At 44.1% G+C, this 12,974-nt stretch overlaps 1 protein-coding gene across 1 annotated transcript; it reads right to left on the bottom strand.

The window, feature by feature from the left end:
- Positions 1-3,970: 3,970 nt before the first annotated feature.
- Positions 3,971-11,128, bottom strand: LOC141921472 (opsin-5-like). The gene is made up of 4 exons (XM_074820236.1): positions 10,978-11,128; positions 7,820-8,113; positions 6,898-7,229; positions 3,971-6,086 (listed from the first exon to the last, which is right to left on the bottom strand). Exons 1-4 carry the CDS (start codon positions 11,051-11,053, stop codon positions 5,739-5,741), a joined length of 1,050 nt encoding a protein of 349 aa, XP_074676337.1. The 5' UTR covers positions 11,054-11,128; the 3' UTR covers positions 3,971-5,738.
- Positions 11,129-12,974: the final 1,846 nt, after the last annotated feature.

Here is a 12,974-nt window from a genome sequence, read left to right as displayed (position 1 = left end):
TCAGCAGAGATGTGATTGAATCCAGCAGCACTTTGATGTTAATGTTAATCTCGCTTAACTCTCTTTAGAAACATATAAGTAGATAAACCATAATTTTTCAAAGCTCATCGTTTATTTAATAAGATACAAGTCCTGTATCTGGCAGTAACCCATACAGGAGCAGCTGTGCACCTCCTCTCTGTCTACATCACTGCCCTTCCCTGATAATTCTCGATTTCTCAAATGAAGTTCATTCTAGTGCTCCTTCTCCCTTACTTAATTCTGTGGTTTTTGTCCAGTGCTATTCTTGCTATCCCTGTCAGCAGTTGGACTTTCTTCAGGTAAATTGATCCTAAATTCTCACCATTCTCATCTTTCCTCCAGAAGGAATTTGATTTATACGTGTGGAAAGTCCTTTGTGGAATCCATACAAGGAAAATGGGGTGTGAGGGTATTTTCAGGGGCAGTCTCTGGCCTTACGGCCCTATCCCTCTTCATTTAGCCTTGCTGCTCATTGTGTCCCATCATAAAATGAGGCTACAGCCTTCCTGGGATAATGCTCGCAGCTGCCTTATGGTGGAAGAGGCTGTAGCATTTCTAAGACATTCAGCACCATCATACTTTATTCAGAATGAGATTTTCTGCAGTTGGCTGGAAATTGCAGATCCAATTAATGGCATTGCATCATCACTTCAAAGATTGCAGTTGATGGGGTCTTTACTTAAAGTGAGCTTGTTTAGTGGGGCACATGCCCGTAGTCTCACATTGCTCAGAAATGAGGAGGTTAAGTGATTTGCTGTTTTCTTCTCTCTGTCTTTCTAATTAGGGTTAAAGTATTGATCCCAAACCAAACCTTTGCCTTGAAAAGTCCTTGGGGGTTTTTTCCTCAACTATTTATAAGTATCTCATTCCCTCCAAGAAAGTTTGGTGTGGTTCAAACCAGGATATACAGAAACTGACAACGATTAAAATATTCCCTTATGTTTTTTCACAAGCCTTCTTGCTTGCCAACTGAAAAAATACGAAGTATCAGTGACCTCTAAACTTTCTAATGACAGACATTTCATTCATTTCTTTCTGTCTGTGGTTTCTCTGCTCGTTGACAATGTATGTCATCTACCTGTGTTTGCCTTACAGTTCCTCTTCCGATTTTTTTTAAGTCTCATGATCTTTGAAATCTGCATCTTGGTCCCTTTGAATTCAGTAAAAAAATTCCTGCCAACTTCAATTGAAATCACTTCAGGCCTTTAAAGCTTGAAGGAGGGCCCTTTAAAGCTCTAGACTACCACTGACTAAGACACATTGATTGTCTCTTGGCATATCAAGGTTGGAAAACAAAATGGTGAATCTAGGGGAAGAATGCTTTTCCCATCCAGTGCAGAGTGTTTGTATTAGGCCCTTTAAGGAAAAAATATTCAAGTGAACAGACTGTGTCGGTTCACTGCCTAAGTGGAGATTCCTTACGGGATGACAAGCTAAGATGGAACATGCTTTTCCCGTACGTTCTCCGCTGCTGGAGTGGCATGGCAATGAACGTAGCGCTTGCTGACAAGGTGCTGTTAGTTTGTCAGCCCTCACTGATAAGGGTGAATGGTGACCGGCTAAAATCTCAAGTGCTGCACACCCCCCCCCATCAACCTGGCTTTGAAACTGCACTGCTGCGCAGGCTGCTGAGGATTCGGGTTAGTGCACCAAGTAGGTACTCTGTAAATACACTGAAACATTTTGTTTCAACATGAGTATTTTTGGCATATTCCAGGACAAAATTGTTGGGGGATGTGGCGTAGGGGAGAACTTTGTAGAGTAGGGCTGATGGTTGGACTCGATGATCCCAGGGGTCTTTTCCAACCTGAATGATTCTGTGAAAATGGTAACTATAAACTGTGGGACTAGGCACTCAGATCTTTCCAATAGGAATGAGCAAAGTAGCAGCAGGTTACTGCATGGCTAAGTGACCAAAACAGTAGATATTTTCTTATCTGTAAGGCAGTTTCTGTTTTGCAAAGATGCAAGGAATACAGATAGGACAAAGGGCTGGAGATGTGGAGATCCTAATTTACACATAGGAATTGACTTACTGCAATGCATTGTCTTTCATGAAACAAGCTCTGAAAAAACAAGAACTTGAGCACAGCACCAAGCCCCAGGCCAGTGCCCTGACTGTGAAACAAACCTTCCACTTGATTTTCAATTGTAAAGTAACCTCCCCAGTATGGTAGATGGATCCTGCAGAGGTCAGTTTTCTATAAGGGAGCGGCAACCCCTTTTTCATTCTTGGTGGTTCACAGCTGTCAGGATTTGGTGCTTTTGCACTTTTATTAAGCTGCTCATCAAACAACTGGTGCTTTACAATGATGAGCAGCAAGACTGTCTCTATTGTGTGAACAAGAGAAGGACCCAAGACAGAGTTTAAAAGTGATTTCCCCAAAGTCACACGGTATTACTGGCAAAGTAATGGGGTGGAACCCAGGTCTCTGCAGTGTTAGCCTCATGCTCCAGCTGCCAGAACAATGCTTTCCCTCAGAGAATTGATCTTTGTTTTGAAGTGAGTCACATTTAATGTTACAGATGGGAAAACTGACACTTAACAGAAGTGATCTAGTCCTGTAAGTTATTCCTACACTTGGATACGCAGAGACTGCCTAGAAGGTTTTTCAAAGTAAGGCACTGAATTCCAATTTATTTTAATGCAAATCAGAGTGCTAGTTGTGTTATTTAACTTTACATACCGTCTGATTAGGGAACTCCATTTATCTTCAATGGCAAGAAAGGAACTGAATGTGGTTCCCTCAGATGTGCATGTCTGCATTGAAAACTTCCACAGTTTGGTGAGGTAACTCCTAGTATGTGAGTGGGGTCAGATGCAGTTGGAGTTTTTACCTTAAATATTTGTTTGTGTTGGGATGACTGCGCTGGTGACTGCAGACATAAGATGCCCAGATTCACACCTGAGGTAAGTGCTTGCATACTGCTTCAATGTCTTAGAAGACCACTTAGTTGACAACACAGTCCAGAGCTGGGTAGGAAATACCATGAAATTAGAGTTATAATTTGACCATAAGTTGACTTCATGAAACAAGAAAAAACAACTAGTCCGCTGACGTTAATGCTATTACTTGCTTTCCTAGTTCTTTGGTCAAGGGCAGCCCTGCTTTTTAAATTTTCTGTATATAACATAAAACTATCTAAAATTCAGCCTCTACTGGGGAAGTTTTGATTTGCTTCTCACTGAGTCTGAAAAATGAAAAAGAGATTTGAGCCATATTTGATACACAAACACCTGGACTTTGATTTTTAAAAATGAAATACATAAACAGGTAATAAATCAGGCTATTAAAGCGTTATACTTGAACATTAACAATATGCAGATCCTTTGGTTTTACAGAGATTTTGTCTGTATTGTAGAATGACATATTTTTCATATTACATAGACTTTAAAAGCATTTACAAGTGGATGTGGGCCTGTTCTGCTCCTAAACTTTCCACAGAGGAAGCTCACATTACCCCACATTATTAACGTGCATCTCACTGTTCCATTCACAAATCTTCAAGTAGCAGATGGGAATATATATTTTGCTGTTTATTCTAAACATCAAGCAACTGAGCAAGTGAAAGCAAAAACTCTTAAGGTGGAAGATGATTATTAAAATACAGTTTCATTTTCCTATCAGGTTATTTTTTAAAGCTGAAAAAATGCTGACAATTCACATTTACCCTAACAAGTCCCTTTCCAGCATGTTCATGTTTTCTCCACCTGCTGACACGCTCCTCTGACCCCTCTTGTTTGTCGCTGTTGTCCCTTTTGCATTTCCCTCTGCCATCTCCTTGCGCTCCCCACAAACACACTTGCGTAACGCTCTCCTGCCTCTTCTCCTCTTCCCAAATATTTTCCTTCAGCTTTCACATGCTCCCCTCTCAGTTACTCGTGTTTTCTCCTGCCCCCCACATTCCTCTTCCCTTGTCCCATTTTCCTGTGCCAGGGGCTGTCGGAGGTGACTGTTTCCCAGAGGATGCTTCACCTCTTCGTATTTGGGAGAGAAGACTGAGCACAGTCTCATTCCATATGGAGCTCTGTGAGTGACAACCCAGGACAAGATAATGTCGCCCTGGAGGCAACTTAATTTAGGAATTTTTCACAACTTTTTACAAATAAACCTAGTTTAATCTCGTGGAATATTTATGAGAGTTAGTGACACTGCCAGGGGCAGGAGTTCAGGGGAAAGCAAGCTCCTTAAAGTTTCCTAACCCTCGACTTAGTAATTAATTTGTGCCTTAGTGTGTTACAGCTCACATCTCATTTTGTTTGTTCTTCTGTAATCCAAACTCCACAGTAACAGAAATTCTCATAGCCACAGAAGTGTTTATCTTTTAATCCTGTTCTTGGCCTTAGCTGTAGCTTATAAAATGAAACTAATTATTAGGGTTTGAGTGTGACAGAAGTTTTCAAGAACTCAAAGTCCATTCAGTAGTGTTTTAGATTGTTGTTTAAAATCTGTGCCAAATCTGTGGTTTAACTCTTCTTGTCTTCACTGAACCAATGCAATGATGGATGTGGTCAGCTGAGCAAGCAGGGGAAGCGAGAACTGCTGCAGCTACAAGGCCATATTTTGTACAACATTTGAAACCCTAAAGAAAACTGTTTGTGTCCTTTAAAATCACAAACAGTGAGTCAGAGAGAGAGAGATTTAAACTGTAGGAGCTCATCATTTCCATCTCTGAATCTCTTTTGTTAAAGCCAGCTAACAGGGTGGTGTTAGGTATGCTATAAACCAAATCAGCAGACTCTGTTCTTGGTGTCAGTTGTGTCAGTGCTCCAGCCAGCGGGGAACTGAGTGTCTCAGGAGCTCCCACTGAAGCGATGAGAACTAGGACTGCATCTGCAGGATTACTGCTGAGAGCTGGGCAGGTCACCCCGGGGATGTCTTTTGGCATGCTGTACAGAGTGCTCCTCCAGAAAACAAATGCTCCAACAGCTTTCATGGTTGAAGAGCTGTTATACCTCAGCAAGCCACAGCGTAAGTGCACAGTTCCTTTTGCTAAGCGATTCCTTCACTTGTCCTTGTGCTATTTGTGGTACACAGAAGGCATCAGTCACTGACTGCCATATTCCCACCCCACCTCTCCAGACTAAGGCTGCTCAACTCCTTTTCGAGCTTGAGGAGTTGGAACTCTACCTCTGACAGAGCAAGGAACTGTAGATCTCTAGAAGACATTTTGATAGCAGCCACTTTATCATATTTTCCTGGCATTCCATATTTCTTGCTACCCATATGGTTTCTGTCTGTATTGCTGGAAAGCTACACTCTCAGCTACATTTATTTGGTAACACTTTGTGTTCAACCTGTGGTTTTCTTTGATGGCTGTTTTACTGAGAGAGGCAAGAGTGTGCAGATAGATTGCATTAAAAAGTCAAAAGTATAAGAAAAAAAAATCCTCATTTAATTATACCTGTTTCCCTGAAAATAAGTTTAGTTTACATGTTTAGTAAACTAATGTTTTAAATGTTTAAACATGTTTTATTTAGTACATAAATCTATCTATTTCCTCTAAAGTGGAAATTCTTGAAAAAAATAGCATTTTTAATGACAATAATGACAAATTTTTAATGACAATATTTGAGAGTTGCTTAAAAATATATACTTAAACCTCTGTATTTGACATAAGATATGCCGTGACAACCCCATGTGCTGCATTCCTACTCATTTGGACCCCTGAGTGAGCCCAAGTTTCGACCTGTGTTGTGAAACCATCGCTGCATTTCAGCGAGTTGCAGCTCCCTGGTTCTCCACCTTTGCAGCAGAAGAGAGACGTACATTGTCCCTCCCACTCCACATCATCGACACAGGATTTTCAGCAGAGTTGTCGGTGCTGAAGAAAGGAACTCGCCAGCCACAGCAACACTGCAATTGTTTAATTTCACGACGAAAAGTTTTGCTGAAGATGTAGTAAATAAAAGGGTTATACGCTGTTGAAGATTTGGCAAACAGACAGGGCAGCAGTGTAACAACGGGCTGTAGGGAATCACTGGAGTTAAATATGGACCAGAAGCTGGCTGCTGCATACGGTGTCCACGAGCTCAGGAACCCCACCGAGATGAGCACAGCCATCTGAAAGGGAAACAGGGCTTCAGTTCTCAGCTTCACTGACAGGGTCTGATACTTGGGCACATGGTGTGGGGGTGAAATCACACCTCAGACAGCTGAAATACCTGGAACTGTATGTTTGCTGCAGTGTGACAGGAGCACAGGTAACACTGGACAGTGCCTATATGCTTTTGTTCCCACCTAGCAGATCTGCACTGTGGGTTTCTTATGAGGCCATTGTTTTCGTCTCCTTCCCTAACTCTGGCTGTAATATGTCATGGGAGACACAGCCCAGACAGATAGTTTAGCCTGTCAATAGACTGGTCTCTAGAAAGCTTGGGTCAATTCTGATTTTCCAGAAGAAATGAGCAACTGAAGTGCTTATCTGAAAAAATGTTATATTAAAAAATCCCACTTCTATCCAGAATTTCTGTGTAGCTCTCACTCAGAATAGCCACTCAGTCAATTAAAATACCTAGGATGACAGAACAAGACCTCCACCCCAGCTACACATGAAAGGATTCAACAGCTATTCCAGTATGACTGGAAATCTATTATGTCCATTAAGATCTTGGATGCAACTGCCTAAAGATTTAACAAGCTGCATTGTATCTATAATATATTATCCTGATCAAGCTACTGAAATGACAAGGATTCCAGAAGCCCCCTGCTCCTCTGAGGAGTGCACAGTATGGGCAAGACTGGAACCACATCTTCATCTTTGGTCACTACTAAACAAAGCAAAGAAGGGTCTCCAGGAGCCATGCATGAGCAGAACCAGTTCTCTGAAAGCTCCTGATTACTACAGACTCTTCCCATCACTGGGATAACTCACCAATGTCAGCTTCTTCTCCAGTTTAGCTGCATTAGGGATCCTGTCAGCATTCTGGATCTCTTGGTATGCTTTATGAACCTTCCAGGCAATTCCCAAGTAACAGGCAACGATGGTCAGTGCAGGCAGGACAGTGCACAGAAGGAACATGCTCAGGATGAACGAGAAGCCATTGGAGGAGTTGTGGAACTTGCTCCATGCAATTGTACAAGAGATGCCAAAAGGCTCAGGGCCATAGTAGCCCCAGCCTACCAAGGGCAGAATGGCCCACAGCAAGGAGTAGAGCCAGATGAAGGTAATCAAGATGCGAACAGTGTTCTTGGTGATTTTGTTACCTGCAGAAAAGAGGAAGACCAACCATATACGGATCTCATCTCAGTCATAACTTTTCAAACAGAAGCGTGGTGGCTACAAATATACCCGGGATGCTGCTGCTGGAGTTCCTTAACCTTTGGTCATCTTGAGAAACATAACAAAGTGTCCATGGATTGGGTGACACCTGAGTGCAGCCCTCAGTGCTGTTCTAAAGTTTAGTAGGTCAGGGAGCTTTACAAGATCAAGTTGACCCCAAATGTACCATGTTCCCAGCCCCGGAATGCCAGGAGAATATTCCTTCCTCTCAAATTCCAGTATGTCTGCTTGCACACAAATAGGAAGACGAGACAGGCTTGTCTAGCAAAACATTTGGGCTCTCCACTCTCAAGTAGTTTCACTTGGTATTACTGAGAAGTGAGAAACCTCATTGTTTAATACAGAATTTAATCAGGTCCTTCTAGGAACATTAGGGTTTGATATTGGACTAAAAATTGAGGCTCATTCCTACAACTACTGAACTGATACTCCATGCTATACTCCACAAAGTATTTCTCTGAACGTAATAGCCCAAATGCACCACTACAAGGTTACCAGAAATATAATTACTTACTGTCAGATTTGGATGAATTGGTGACAAGAAATCGAATCACGGCCATGGCACACAGGGTCATCATGCTGCAGACACCAAAAAGAAAACCCATCAGGGCATAATATATGCAGGACGCATCTCCTCCCAGCCAAGCGTGGTTCCAGGCGGATGCAATGGCCAGTGGATACATGCTGATTGCCATTCCAATATCTGCTACTGCCAAGTTGACTGTAAGCAGCTCTGGTGACTTCAGGAGGGAAGAGCGTTTCACAGCAGTAGCAAGGACAATTGAATTTCCAAGGATTGTCAGGATGGCTGAAAGAGAAGAATCAGCACAGACAATAATATTGCATAGTTTACACACATGTGAAATCTGTTGACTATACAAAGGATGTGAAAAATGCCAGTCATTGGCCTGGGACTGAAGTCTGGAAGACAGGACAGACCGGGAGACCAGGCAGAATTCAGCACCTGCCAGGCTAACAGAGCACCACCACGCTGATGCTTTGAGAACACGCCGGTGTGTACCTGCTATGCCCTGCTATGAAACCATGCTCCTCAGCTCACGGCGAGGGAACTCGTTCTCTTAGACAGCAGGTAGGACATGCCACCTGGATGGCATTTCTGAGAGCTGCCCCACTGCTCGGCATCCCCACCACAGCATCCACTGTTTTGCTTCAGCCAGCTCTTGGATTTCAATTCCTGCCTCCCTGCAGGGATTTCCCAGTCAGGCTGTGTTTCTATTATGGACCTGCTAGAGCAAAGAGTGCTTCAGATTTCTGTTCACAGCCTCCTGTAGTGCTGACCAGCCTACCTGACTGGGGGAAATTTTGTTGTATGAATAGTAGACCATATCTTGCCCCTTCGCATCACCACACTATAGCTCTTCACTTCCACGTCACACTCCGCTCTCCAGGCACTATATCCCACCTATTCCCCCATGGCTCCTACCTCATGCGAACAGCCCACGCCCGTTCACTCCCTTCTTACATTATCTTGCACAACACACTATCAAGTAAAATGGGTCTATCCACCTTCTTTTTTCCCTGGTAATGTCCTCACTTACTTCTCCTTCCTACTGAAGAACTCCAGCTGTACTGCCTGCTTGTCCCCTCCTCTCATCTGGTGCCCTCCACTTCCCAAACCCTCCCCCCTTTGCAATGTATCTTCCACTGGAGCCCCAGCACGTGTCTCCTGGGCTCTGAGCTGCCTCAATAGTCAACATGGGCTGGCTGTGCAGCTCAGGGCTCTCTCTGGTCAAGTGGTTAAGAATCACTATCTGCCACAGTTCAGACACCTACACTGTTCTGGTGGTCTCTGAGTGCAGTGAGACAGACCATAGAAATTGTTTAGCCAGAAGCATGCAGCAGGCTGGAGATTGCTCTGCAAAAGGACCCGTTGGACACATGTTATTCAGATATGCCACAGGGCTTCAAAGCATTCATGACAACAGTGTCAACAGTCCAAGTAGCAAACAACTCATTTTCTCCTTTTTTTCAAGAGAACATTGTGCTGGAGCTACACTTTGATCAAAGGTTTTCCTGAGAAGGTGCCCTCTAAAGTCAGAAGTTAAATAAAGAAACAGAAAAAGACTCTGTCATGTTCCCTCATCACTGTTAATGCAGAAAGGCTGAATTTGCTCACAGATGCCACATAATAAAGTGCCCACAGAGGAATTAATAAAGGCACATGCAACAAAATGGAATAAATACACTGGCATAAATCCAAGAATGGGCAGAGATGCCAAGACAAAGCCTTAGACAGCACAGAGGTACAAATCTGAGACCCCACATCCCTCTTTCATTCCCTTTCTAACCACACACATTCACTTGGCACCTCTGGATATGCTTGAAGAGTTCCCTGAGCTCTTAGTTGTATGTCTGCACACCCGGAGATGCCCATGGTGGCTTGGCACGGGGCCGCTTGCTGACAGATAGCAACCTGTGGCTTGGTGAGAAGAGCACTCTCCTGCCAAACAACAGCCACAGGTTGGGACATCCTCAGGCTTCAGGAGGAAAACTAACCCCAGTTCTTCTGTGAGAGCTGTAACTACTACACAAAAGGTAGGAAGTAGCTCTTAGTCTTAGCATCAGGGGCAGACATCCAGGCCCACCCTCTCTTTTATTTTGACAGATACTATTCCCCTCCATCCCGCTGCCTATGAGGCTGCTGGATGGCACAGGACAAAACTGTGAGCTGCATCTATGCACTTAACTTTTGTATGAGAAAACAGCTGGCATCCTGACTTGCATTAAAAGAAAAACCCTTCGTGTTTTCCAGGTAGTGATTTTTCTCACCCTGAGTTGTACTCTCTGCTGTCAGCACAACTGAGGGAGCAGTGCAGGGAAAGGTGTGCAGGAACAGGGGCGAGATGTGAAATGCTAAAGTCCAGCATTGCTGCTCAGAGACTCTACATTAAAGCACATAAAAATATATGCTTGTCTTTCTTTTTCAACTGATCTGAAGGGAAGAAGGTACTCGCATCTTAGCAAAATCCAGTTGGACTGCATGCCTAAACCAATTCTGCTCCTCTCCAAATCTACACCAATAGTAAACAAATCACCTGGGTACATGCAACAAACAGACAAGGAAAAAAACGCTTAGCTAAAGCCATGCTGGAGCAGACTGGTAGATATCCCCACTCATATTTCACTGTAAATCTGCCTTCAGCAGGGCAAACAGGCCATTATAAAAACCAGAAATGCTATTTGGAAAACCTTTGTTATTTTATACCAGTTTATCCTACCAAGACACAGCTGCTCTTTATGCATAATTAACATCCTCCTAACATCCCCCCCTCGCAAGGGTCAGACCAAAGGTGCTCTCCCCTGATCAGTCCCATGAAACAGGCTGCCTCATCTCTCAATTCACAGGGCTGAGATGCCAGGAGAAGCGGCAGACAACTTATTTTGAATGCTTGTGATGCCTCAGAGGCAAACTTATGCTGGCAAGTCTTCAGCACTGAAACAAAAGATTGTAAATCTGAGAGTGGAGATTAATCCTGGCATCCAACCAACTCAAAGGCGATAAGCAGGAACCTGTGTGGAAACAGATATTCTATCATTTCCCTCCAGCTTCCTCTGGAGCTGCCGGTGCTGACCACAGCACTGACAGGGCAGCCCCACTGTGTCCGCTCCTAGACTTGAAGCAAACAAGCAGGCTGCGAAGGCAGAACTCACCTATGATCAGAAGAAAGACCCCAGCTCCGTAATCCACAACTGGGTGGAGTTTGGAAATGTATTGCTCCTCCATCATCCCTTGTGGAAGAGGGTGAAGGTTTTAAATCAAAGGTGAAGTGACTGTAGGGGCAAATAGACTCTTCCTCATGGTTTGCCGGCTGCAGATGTGAGCTGGGCAGTTGGGTGCTGTCAGTGTGAAGGCACCCTTCTGCTTTCTCCTCTCTCCCTCCCTCTTGTGTGGCAGGGGAGAAGCCTGGAGTGAGGGAAAGGCTCCCTCCCTGGGGAGAGGGAGTGAAAGCTAGGCAGAGCCACTGCCAGAGTGATCCCGCCTGCCTGGCTGCCTGGCAGAGCATCTCTCCACCCACCCCCTCCTCTCACACCACTCTGCTCCTTGGCTTGTCAAGAAACTTCACAACGCAAATCCCCTCAAACTGCCATTGCTGAGCAAAACCAATTGTCGTTCAACCATCAGCAGTCTTGGGAAATAAATCCAGGCTGAGGGATCAGGCAGGGGAAGGAAGGTTGGCAGTTTTGTTTTCCAGCTTTATGGCTCAGTATGGGAAATACAAGGTTGGGGTGGGGGGCATCTTTGTGTTGAAGTATTAGAGGAAAACTGTTTGCTGAAGGGGTTCAGAAGGGCCAAAGTCACACCACTGAAGGCAGGACTTTCAGACCTGCTCCAGGGCAGAACTGGAGGATGCTCAGTCAGGTGTGCACAGCTGCAGAGCACCGCAGCAGAACCAAGCTCTGAGTTCACTCTAGTAACACTTCAGTGTTTTTACCTGGCAGGCAGCCAGTGCAATGTCTTACATCCAAGTTTACCTTCTCCTTGTAATACTCGAGCCTAAAATCATCATAACGCTCTCTCAGTCTTAATGCTAAGTTTTGCTCCAGGCTCCAAGTAAGTGCTACAGGTTCATCTATCAATTTACATATGCAGGTCTTGGTTTTGGTGCACGCACTTAACAGCTCTGTAGTTAAATGTAGCAATGCCATTAACTCGACTTTTAGCCTGGGCAGCACCCACTCAGCACGTTGAAGACTTGACCTATTCTAAATTACTTAATTCCAGTACCTGGATATGCTAAGCTGCATTAGCATCATTCTCTGCTTGGCCTATTTTACTCTGTTCAGACATAGGGAATTTTAAAATCCCCAAGAGCATGTGGGCATCTCATGTGCAATCTAGATGGAATTTGGGTGCTTAAGTATAGAAGGAACAGCCTAAATTCTGAAATCCTTAGGGATCTGAGAGACTTCAAAAGCTTTGAGTTTCACCATAAAGCAAAACTGGCCATGCTCAGATATGCTGCCACCTCAGCTTTGCTGCGTGTCTCTGTGCTTGTTCCCCGCTGAAGCTGTCTGGGATTTACACACCAGGGATCCCTGCGCTGAAGACTTTGAGGAGTTTAATTCAGCAACCAAGTACATGCAACACAACACATACAGCACAGGGCTCAGTAGCACTCACAGTCTTCTCAGGGCACCTTTGTTGTAAAAGCTTAGCCCTCCTCTGTGAAATGGAGAAATCAGTTCCCTCCTCTGGTTTCAGAGACTCGAATATATGTTTTTCCTGTAAGAGCATTTTATTCTGCAGGTTACAGATGCTTAGGCGAAAGGAAAATGGCATAACAAAGAGAAGCTTTCCTCTCCACTTGAAGCTGGATTACTCCACACCTAAGTCACAAGATTGGAGGGAGAAAAAACAGCTGGTACCTGACTCTCTAGTGTGGTGCTGAAGGGAGCTCTTGCTCCAAAAGTTGTTAATCTATTTTGCAATGAACAGCTATAGCATAAAAAAAATCTGCAGGGGTAACGGTGGTTCAGTATTGGCCACTAACTACAGCTTCAAAATGTGAACTAATCTCACAGAGATGCTGCTCAGGGTATAGTTATTACTTTAAATAAACAAAATCCCTGTATCTGGGACCATGGCCCCACACCAGGATTCCCCACTGACAGCATGCTGGGTGTTACGGATTTTGTTCTTAGTAAAT

The sequence above is a fragment of the Strix aluco genome, chromosome 3 (assembly GCF_031877795.1).
Source record: "Strix aluco isolate bStrAlu1 chromosome 3, bStrAlu1.hap1, whole genome shotgun sequence".
NCBI classification, from domain to species: Eukaryota; Metazoa; Chordata; class Aves; order Strigiformes; family Strigidae; genus Strix; species Strix aluco.
Note: the sequence above shows the minus strand (reverse complement) of the source record. Positions and strands in the feature narration are given on the sequence as shown.